The sequence below is a fragment of the Nanorana parkeri genome, unplaced genomic scaffold (assembly GCF_000935625.1).
Source record: "Nanorana parkeri isolate BGI_ZX_2015 unplaced genomic scaffold, ASM93562v1 scaffold20, whole genome shotgun sequence".
NCBI classification, from domain to species: domain Eukaryota; kingdom Metazoa; phylum Chordata; class Amphibia; order Anura; family Dicroglossidae; genus Nanorana; species Nanorana parkeri.
In genome coordinates this window covers 3134512-3145254 of record NW_017306288.1, presented here as the reverse complement: position 1 = coordinate 3145254, position 10743 = coordinate 3134512, and the positions used below count along the sequence as shown (strand labels likewise).

Genomic DNA, 10743 nt, shown 5'->3' with positions numbered 1-10743 from the left:
TGGATGGCAATGTGCCATTAAAATGGATCATTGATTTAAAACAATGGTGTGCTGGTGACATTATTTCCTTGTTCTGTGTTATACGCGGTGCCTACCGTGGTCACTACAAGCACCCACCCAGTTTTTGTTTTTTTGCGGTAAGGAGTGCAGCAAGATATTCTTTTTATTCTTTTTATCAATACAATACAAGACGTACAATATGCAGGGCAGACAGAGCAGTTGCTGTTATGCACAATCAATATCTGGGGAATATTTGTAGCATGTGTGGTGGTGGTTATAGAGCAGAGGGTTGATCGCTGGAGGTGATGGGTAGCTTTCCCATGGTGCACCTCTTATAGATTAAAGCACCTATGTCACACGGACATTCGGACTGGTGGTAACTCTCACTGCTACAACCTGGACCTATTTGAATATTGAGGCCTCAAGAATGTAACGGTACTACTGCCAAAACCTAGGGCCTGATAAGGGAAGCACAAGTTTATGTGAACCTGTGGGATGTGAGAAATCCTGTGGCTCCATTCCTGCAAAGCAGTTTGGCCTCTGGAACTAGAGAACTGGCTTAACAACTCCAGTCACCAGGAGACACTCTGTGGTGTAGAACCTCAGGGTTTATCCTCAAGTGTGGCATAGTCGGACCACCCCTACAAGCGTGTAGAGAATACTGCTGAGAAGTCCTTTGCCCTCTACTTTCCTTTCTGGACATTAATACAGCTTTAACAGTTCAGACCTCTTTAACTGTAGTCTATGGGGACTTTCCAGCTTGTTCTACTAGGTGTTAAGCTGCCCATACACCCTGTGATCATTGGACGAAACTTTTCGTCCGATGATCGAACCGTCATACGATTTTCGTACGGCGGCCCCATCCTGCCCCGATTATCGCATGGTTCAATCAGCAGTAGGTAAAAAAACACCTGGACGAATTGCGGTAATCGACCGCACATATTTTCGTTTGCGTATGAGCAGTGTTAATCGTATGAATTTTGACGTACAGAAATGCCACCAACCTTGCAAAATTCGTATAATCGACCGAAGTTTTCTAACCTGCTGGATAGTCAAAAGTCAATCGATTGTACAGTATTTGCGGTTGTACACTGCCCATCGACCTTACGAATATTGGACGAAAACGAGATCGCATACAAAAATCGGCCGATAATCGTAATGTGTATGGGCACCTGTATAGCTGGGTATGCAGGAGATTGCTTCAGTATCAGTCTCCAACCAGTTAGTGCTCAGACTGCTCCCCCAAATTTAAGTAAACCCATCCCTTCCAGTCTTTTGCAGCCAACTATTGATCAGGAACAGGGAAAGGTGTGGGAAAGAACTTGACTTTATCTGCTGAAGCTGAGATTCAGCATATATAACAGAGAGCCTGACACATATTAAGGTGCACTAGAAAACGTCTTACATGCCAAATAGTTCCATTTAAATCACACCTGTGTTTTGCCTGTATTAGACAAAGTAACAGGCTTGCTTGATTACAGGTCCCACATGGAGGCTCCTTACCTTTGCTATACTCTTTAACCAACCTGATGCGGAGCTGCATTGCTCTGAAAATTCCTGTGCTACTCAAAACCTGCTCAAGGTTATGCACAGTCCTCCTAGACACATTTGCATGCCTCCTGCATTCCACTGTACAGCAGAGCTCAGAATGTGACAGGAAGAAGCAGCACGATGAGCCAATTAGTTATGCTGCAGTACTCATTTGTTAACCAGAATCATGCTGATAGGAGTATAGAGCAAAATAACAGAGGGATAAGCTTATCAGTCTGTTTATTTTACCTTTCACAACAGAGACAAATTAGGTCCCCTGCCCTGTCAGACAGAGCTGTGTAAATTCCAGAACTGGATGAACGGACACACAAATCCCTTGGCAGGAAGAAAACAGCTCCTTATACATACCTCATTTGTGTAATTAGCTTTATCATTGTCAGCGTGTAAATACTTTTGTTTTCATGACTTTTAAAATAATTCCCCTTTTAATATTGCATGTGCTCTATGACCTCAAGACATTCTTTTTTCTTAGCCTGCAAATGCTAGTCTAAAGTGCATTATAAACCTTTGCAGACAATTGCAAAGCATTTAAAGGAAACCTGTCATAAGAAATATATTAGGCTTCTATTGCTGACCTCTACTTATGAAAATGCTACCTACCCGGCTATGATGTTGATGGTTTAACATCAATCCTTCCCAAATCATTGACTTGAAACAATAATAAGCAATTATGACTTTTCTTTAGCTTTCGTATGCAACAATTTGTTCTGGGTTTGTGACCCTGAAGCACTGAGTCCCAGCACAGCAAGGCAGCTTATCAAATAGAAAAAAAGATATGGCAGCCCCATAATGTTCTAATGACAAAAGTTGACAAACGTTGACAAACTGCATGGCTTTCTAAACGCCTTCATATTATTGATTGCTGTTTTACATATAGATCTCAGAAAATGTTTTTTTTTTTTTCGGGGGGGTTTTGCAACTCTTTAAATATGATTCTTTTTTTCCACAAAAAAGCACTACAGGCATGAGATGATCCATACCAGGTCTTCCTAAGGCTTAAACTAATGCACCTGAGCCATTGGTAAGCAGGAATTTGTGCACTGAGTAGTCCAGGTCAGCATTTCCTGTCTTTGGTTTGGTACAGTCATTTTGTGTTTGATTGACCCAAAGAGGACACCAAGGTTCACTAGCCCAGCTCCACCTCAGTATGATGAGCCACCGTGCCCTCCTTTTTCTGCTACTTCTGGTCAGCTATGTGTTGTACTTAGTTATTGGAGCTTTCATCTTTTCTACCCTGGAGCAGCCATATGAGAACCAGTTGAGGGAGAAGGTGGAGAGCCTATGGGATGATTTCCTGCAAAACCACCCATGTTTGTCTGAGGAGAAACTGGAGGATTTTCTGAGGAAAGCTCTGCTTGTAAAAAGCTTTGGAGTGTCAGTCCTGCGAAATATATCTGGCTTTGAGGTCAGATGGGACTTTGTATCCTCTCTATTCTTTGCTGGGACCACCCTAACCACTATTGGTAAGTGAATGTTCTATGAAATGTGATCTTAGCTAAGCAAAGCATTCTGCTGGCTCCACATATGGCAATTTTCAGGCTGTTTTACCAGCTTCTGATTGCAAAATGGTGGTAGGGGCTTTGATCTGCTTGGTTGATTTAATGGTTGTAAGCTGGTTGAATGTGGTTAAAATCGCTCTGCATACAACCAGTATAAACCCCATGCGACCCTATATAATTTCAAAGGCAATGTTTTATTTATTACTGGTTACTGCACAGATATTCCCTTTTTTTTTTTTTCCCCCCCGACAACTGTATTTTCCATCACCTTTTAGTGGGTCCCTGTAAAATACTGCACACAGTTTGTGAGACCAGCAAATATCCTACCAAAAATCATTGCATCAAATGCTGCAAGTGAGACATGGAGGTTTTGCCACCAGGAATCAGATTTCAGCTTTCATTTTAAAGCCCTATTGTGGTGGTTAAACATGCCTTGCTTTAAAGCAGACCATTCATTTGAATTGGCTGCCAACTCATTGCAACAGCCAAGAAAAACAGGCACACATTTTTTAGTAATGCAGCGCTCCTCAATGTGTTACCATGCTTTTGCTGTGTGGACATGCTTTGCTGTGTGCACACAGAGACCCGTCTCTGATAAAGAGCCCATTAAGACTTAAATGCAACACATATGTTGTGAATGGCACCCCAACCCCCAATCGAGTAGGTGCCAACACCTGTCAGCGCTTCAAAATGCACATGCTGTGCATCTTATTGCAAAAAATGTTCATGTGCATTTTTTAGTCTGTTTAAAGTGTGTTGACAACCCATCTGTAATGAAGCCTTAACGCAAAGCACAATAACGCATCACAAGTGTGAATCCAGCTTTAGGGTCCGTTTACGCTTAAGCATTGCGGTAAGCCTGCCATACCTGTTGGTGTATGCTATATAACCTTGCGGTTGGAACCATGCACTAAATATGTTGGGCTGCCATCCATTTGAATACCAATCTATTGCACCTCCTAGCAGCTGTGCATTACAGCTCATAGCATGGTACCGCAATACCATGCGTTGCGCTGAGGTGAGAAAAAAAAGTAATGTGCGAACCAGCCCTCACTGTGAAACGTTTACAATAAATGGCACCACGTTGCACCAATTTGTGTGAATGGACCCTTAATCTTATACTCCAGTCTAAATTGGATGTCAGCCTTGATATGCATACAGGGAGCATGGCCTGCATGCTGAACAGTTCACTTTTTCATCCAGATATTGCTATACTGCCTCAGGCTTGTTTGACACTATGTTGGACCCGTTTTCCCATGGGAATTAATAGAAAGGTCTCAAAACATGGCATGCATTCATACACATGTCACACTTCATAACATGCATTGGTGTGCATAATGATGCGGGTTGACATTCAATACAAAGTGCATTGCAACACGTGACAATACCATACAGCACTGCAGGTTGACGAATGTTGACATGTGTTTTGATGCTTTTTCATTGATTTTTAAAGGAGAATGCATTGTGGGAAAACTGCATGCATGTGAATAGGCCCTAAGTCCACCCTACTCCATTCAACTGTAATCTTGTGATCCTGGCGCACACGTGTTGCTGATGCTGGAACAGCGATGCTCCTTGATGCCTCACAGAATGACTGATGTAAATGTGGAATTTTTGTTACAGCCACCAATGTGGTTGAAAGCTGACTTGGATTTGCAGTGGGTGCTCATGAAGTGGTAATATTTAAGTGAAATTGATATTATGGGGAAGGTATTGTGGTCAGTAAATATTTAAAAGCAAAATCGTCCATATTAGTGTATTTTATTCATATAAACCTTTCTCTCCTACAGGTTATGGGCATCCCTTTCCTATCTCACTGAGTGGAAAGTTGTTTTGTTTATTCTACTCCATCATTGGAATCCCACTCACCTTATCTTTACTCTCTATTGCTGCTCGGAATCTGCTAATTTTGCTGCGAGACAAGCCACTCCAAATCATTCACCTCCACTGGAGCATCTCTCAGAACAAGCTAGAGTGGATCCATGCCATAGTCTTAATCTCCCTCTTGTCTCTCCTTTTCTTCTTCATTCCTGCAGTGGTCTTTAATAATTTAGAAGTGGATTGGGGTTATGTGGATGCCCTGTACTTCTGCTTTATCTCCCTGAGTACAGTTGGTCTTGGAGATTATGTACCCGGTGAACAGAGTAGTCAACGCATGCCAGCACTCTACAAGATCATGGTTATCTGTAAGTAATTGCCTCTGGCATTTTAATGATACTTTAATGTTCTCCAGGTGAAATTCCTCTTTGGGGGTTTAAAGGGTGATTTTAAGTTGTTTACACTCATCCTTTGTTCATCTGTGGCTCCTGTCATTTTTTGATGGGTGTAGATGGGAGAGAGATGAAAGCTCTCCTAGAGATTAAGTAATAGAAGCATAATGTGCACAAATGCTGTAATAAAGAAGGTGGTGGGAACAAAATAATGGCCAAAATAAAATATATATTAAGGACTTAAGTACACAGCGGGTGTTCTTAAAGTTAACACGCCACCATACATTCTCATGCTGGAGCAGGTTATTTCCATAAATTCTCATCTATAATATATATATATATATATATAATTTTGTCTGGTCCAAAGAATAAGTTTAACCAAAAAAAGTCTGGATGCATTAATGTGGTAACTGGATGTTAGAACCCAGTGAAGCAGAAAAAAATTATCATTAGCTGAGAAAGATGATGGTAAACCTGCACACTTAATAAGCCATTTCGAATGTTTTCAGTGTAACGTCTACTAGGTCTATAAAAGGTATAATGTGTCTCTATATTTTACCCCTGTTAAAGGCTAACATGGTAAAACCCTTTACAACTAAGGACCATAAGAATGAATCAATTGTGCAGCCTTAATCAAAGTCCCATAGCGCAGCAGGTGATAGTTATTGAGTGGCTAGTGTACAATAACTACACAGATTGGTATCTGCAGAAGCAAATGTATGGGTTTGTCAATAAGGCAAACCACAATGTGAATATTGCAGTTACCCATATCAACTAATAAAACAATGAATGTAGTCTTATACTGTTTCCAATGTCAGGGATTCAGCAATGTTTTCTTCATGTCCATAGGTGCCTGTAATTGCCTATTTCTGCCCACAAACTACTGAATTTACAAGGGGGAAAAAACTGCATCACAACTGCTTTTTTGATACTTTAAATTGGACCATGCATCAAAGTTCACTTATTACTTTCGGTCCCCCCATCTAAAATCAAAGCAATAAAACGGGGGAAAAAACACTCCTGTTGGGGAAAATAAAGCTAGATCCTTGCATCGAGGTCCTGAGAATGTTAAGTATCCCAAGACAATGCATCACAGTGCAGGAGTATTTGGGATACTTCTCAGGATCACCAGGTTTGTGACAACACCCTTCCTGAGGGGGAATGCCAGGGGTAAAGTAAGTATATTTTCTAGCTTTTTTTGCACAGCTCTGCTTAATTCAGTGATTTGAGATGGGGATGGTGGAGGGAAGCTTCATGTGATAAATTAACCTATTTAGTGCAAGGTCTGCTTTAATGTGTAGGACATTGGCAAATTACAGAGCCTACAAATCCTGCACAAATTACAGAGCCCATAGTCTGTGATCCTGCACATTTCATTACTAAAGAGAAGCTCTGTAAGAAAACATGTAGGCTGCCATTGCTCACCTCTTCTATTGAAAATGTTATACATCTAGCTGCCAGTCAACTAATCTTTGTCGAATTGGATCATACAATACCGTTCCTCTGCATTATTGAATATGCCTGACAATATTTTTTTTTCTGTCGATTTGTAGCAATTTTTCTCTTTTGGTGGACATAGGAAAACAACATTTTTATGGCAAAGCAATGTTAAAAGAAAACCTATACAGAACAAACATGCAGGCTGCCATTGCTGACCTCTCCTATTGAAAATGCGAGCTGTCTAGCTGCCAGACAGCTAATCTTTTAAGCTTTGCTGATTCAAAGACAAACAATAAAAGCAACGTCATCAAGCCTCCTTTTAGCTAGTAGAAACAACCATTACATCCAATTGCAGTCAAAGCAAAACAGTTTTGACATCCAATCGTAAAGGTGCACCATACACTGGAAAAAGTGCAACAGATTGGCCCAGATGGGGATTACTCCATCCACACAGTTAAGTGTAGATGGAGGAATCTGTTGCATCTTTTCCATCTGACCACAGAAAATCTGCAGATAATTGTAAGGTGTATGGCCAGCTTAAGGCATCCAATCAAAAAGGTGAGGAAACATTTTAGCTGATGGACACCTGGGCTTATACTTGGGTTCCATTTACAATCCACAGAGCAGTGCACGTGATGAAGAACTTACTCAGCGGGCCCCTATGTAGCCTCTTTTTTACTTCCTCACCAGTTATTTCATGATCCTCCTGTGTCTCTTCACCCTTTTATTAAAAGAGCCAGTTAACAAACTGTCATGGTGATCCAAGGATCAATACTTTGAGTCTTTGAGTCAAAGTGTTGATCTTTGTACTGAGGTCTGGAAATCAAAAACTGACTGACATCAATATGCTTTTGCTTACTGTATGCTTTACCTTGGTCAGTTATTTGGAAAACAGAGTTCAAGACGGCCAGGAAACGAGCACTTTTAGAGAAAGTTTTGAATTGGCAGTACCCTTTGCTCTCAGTAAAGGATTCCATTAAGGCAACACTGTGTTGTCACGTGATCACTGTACACATGCAGGCTCTCCTGTAAACCCTATTGCTGTTTGTGTACTCCCATGGCTACTTGTGCAAATAGTGTTTTAACATGGGATAGAGCCATTTCCCAATGTGCTAATGCATTGCTTGTTAGGATATACATGTTCTGCTGCACCCTGTGGACATGATTTGGGCACTTACATTAGAAATGAAATGCTTATAAGTTACATTGGCTAGTATGCCCATGGATATATGAGGGAAGTTTAACATGCAGACATGATTCTCCACTTAGAATTGTGTCTATTGGGCAACTGCATGATAAACATGGATGCTTGCCCAAGCATACATATTTATGTGAATTGAGCACAAAGGAGTAGTGAGCATAGAGAGTCAGCCTCCACTACAAGTTCATCTAATATTGATTAGACAAGGTTTTGAAGCATGTTTGATATATCTTGGCTTCTAAGAGCAGTGGTCCTGAGGGTGTCTGCTGCTGCTAAATACCTAATATTGCCACATGGAACAATAGTCAAATGTTACAAATCCAGTTTTTTATTTTTAATAATAAAGTCTCCAGTCTTGCAGGTGGAAGGTAATATTCACAATTTTGTGCTTTCAATCATTTTGACCAGCTAGCACATTATGGCAGTTAGTGTTCTGTATACTAATTATTACATTTTAAGTTTTAGATGTATAAAGACCATTAATGGTTTTTAATTAGAATTTACTGTTATTCAATTAGCATTCATATTCATGGATTGCTTTGGGCTGTAGAACTGCAGCAAGAGTATTAGCAGCCATAATTATACACCTCTTAAGGGAAGATTTATACTAGCCGTGACTTTTGTTTAAAAATACATACATACATACTTACAGGTATGTGCTGAAATGTAAACTGGACTTTGCATCTGTTACACACCTGTCAGCATGTATGTATTACTTTCATTGTGAAATATTAATGCTGAATAAATTAATTATTGTAAAAGGAAACTTATTGTATCCTCTGTTTTTTGTTGGCAAAGTTAGTTCCCCCTACTCAGACTGCCTTCATGTTTGCAGTTCTTCTCCTTGCTGAACATAGGGAGGTCAGATGTATTTACAATATATTTGCAGTCTTTCTGACCAGTCAGTGGTTCATTTGGGCATCTTTGTCGGGAGAGGTGAATTTTGGCACTAATAAGGTAAGTTTGGGTTTGTGGCAGTTAACCCTAACATTACAGTTTGGGAATGTCTCACTAGGTGGGTGTTTTTAGGTTATTTTGACTTTCTGCAGTTTCTGTGTTTTTGTTTGGGAACACATGCTTTCTTACCATCCATTAAAGACATGTGCTGTATGCAAACATTATTCTATGCGGCCTGGCATTAAATAACAACAAAAGTTGTTGATTTCAACATGTCTGCCAATTCACCAATAGGATAAATTATTTTAATATTTAAAATGCAACACAGTTAATCACAAGGGTGTGCTTTAGAAAAACAATATAACATTGTAATTTTCAAATTGAACCAAGCACTAAAATCCAGTATTGTAGAATCATTAGCAAAGTGACTGGAGGTAAAGCTATATACATTTTGTGTATGTAGATTGTTTAGCTGGCAGGTGGCCACAACAATGTTTTATAGCAGATATTTAATTAATTGGCATATCTTTTATGAAATTTTTTTGCATATCAAAATATTTTCTTTCTACATTTTAGGTTATTTAATAACTGGCTTGGTCGCTGTGTTTCTTGTGGTTGAGATGTTAAAGAACCTTATTAAGCACAACCAGATCCTCAGTCTGTTCTTATTGGGGTGTGAAGATGGCAGGCGAGCCGAGGAAATAGACCACGTTCTACCATATGACTCTGAGATTCCTTTTGTTCCAAAACATGATGAAACCACAAGGAGGAGGGTTCCGCATTCAGTCTCTCCCACTGAGAAGTCGTATGGCTCCATAAACCCAACTTTTACCTGATTCTTATTATATTTACAGAAATGAAAGCGCTTCACAGTATCACTTAAAGGGCTGGTTCACCCAAAATTGTTATTTTGGTTTGGGTAGGAAGCGGGCCCAAATCATCCAATAAGCTTTTTGTATCACTTGGGGTCTCTGGTAGCTTGATCTCCAAAGTTAAACCAGAAAAAAGGATGACCACCCACCTGTCTATACAGCGTGGTGGGGTGACGCTAGTGGCTAAACATAAATCCTAATCCTTTGACAAGTTAAAACAGTTCACAAGTATGTAAGTCAACTGAGTATTGTGCTGCTTGCTTTGAGTTCCTCCTTAGAAACACTTTGTATGTATAATATTTAACTAAAACCAGCTTATATTGATCAAAACTATATTTTTATATTTGCCTACAATAAAAGCCTTATGTTTATGTATTTAGCATCATACATTATCTTTGTTACTACACATGTGAATAGGTTACATAACTGTGTATTTTGTATTGCTTTGCACTGTTATAAACTGCTATTTATTTAAAAATATTTGAAAGTGTAAGTTCTCTAAAAAATAAACACACAAACAAACCTTCACTGAGCAATTTACTCTTTGATCTAAACCTGATTTACACAGTTATCTAATCGGCCAATAATGTGGCAGCAGCCCCATGCATACAATTATACAGATGCATATCAGGAACTTCAGTGATTGTTCATGTCAAACACCAGAATGGGGGAAAAAAAATCTAATCTTGGTGATTTTGACTGTGGCATGATTGTTTGTACCAGATGGGCTGGTTTTCTGTAATAACAGTCTCTAGAGATTATTACACATATATGTATGTATATATGTATGTATGTATGTATGTATGTATGTATGTATGTATGTGTATATATAGATATATTATATATATATACACACACAAACACACACACACACACACACACACACACACACACACACACACACACACACACACACACACACACATATACATACATACATACATACACATATATGTATGTATATGTGTGTGTATGTATATATATATATATATATATATAAAAATGTCAGGCTAAACCAAATATGAATATAATATAAGGATAAATGTTCAGATTCATAGGCAAGTCTTGTCATG

General features: G+C 39.4%; 1 protein-coding gene across 1 annotated transcript; it reads left to right on the top strand.

The window, feature by feature from the left end:
- The first annotated feature begins 2698 nt into the window (after positions 1 to 2698).
- Positions 2699 to 9634, top strand: LOC108791616 (potassium channel subfamily K member 1-like). Its single transcript, XM_018562155.1, has 3 exons — positions 2699 to 3014; positions 4841 to 5236; positions 9375 to 9634. The coding sequence occupies exons 1-3, from the start codon at positions 2699 to 2701 to the stop codon at positions 9632 to 9634; spliced, it is 972 nt and encodes a 323-aa protein (XP_018417657.1).
- Positions 9635 to 10743: the final 1109 nt, after the last annotated feature.

What these genes read in the sequence shown, in the direction of transcription:
- LOC108791616 (XM_018562155.1), top strand. Translation starts at nt 2,699, where the DNA reads ATGATGAGCCACCGTGCCCTCCTTTTTCTGCTACTTCTGGTCAGCTAT. An exon ending in GACCACCCTAACCACTATTG is followed by an intron (nt 3,015 to 4,840) that starts GTAAGTGAATGT and finishes TCTCTCCTACAG; the next exon opens with GTTATGGGCATCCCTTTCCT. An exon ending in CTACAAGATCATGGTTATCT is followed by an intron (nt 5,237 to 9,374) that starts GTAAGTAATTGC and finishes TCTACATTTTAG; the next exon opens with GTTATTTAATAACTGGCTTG.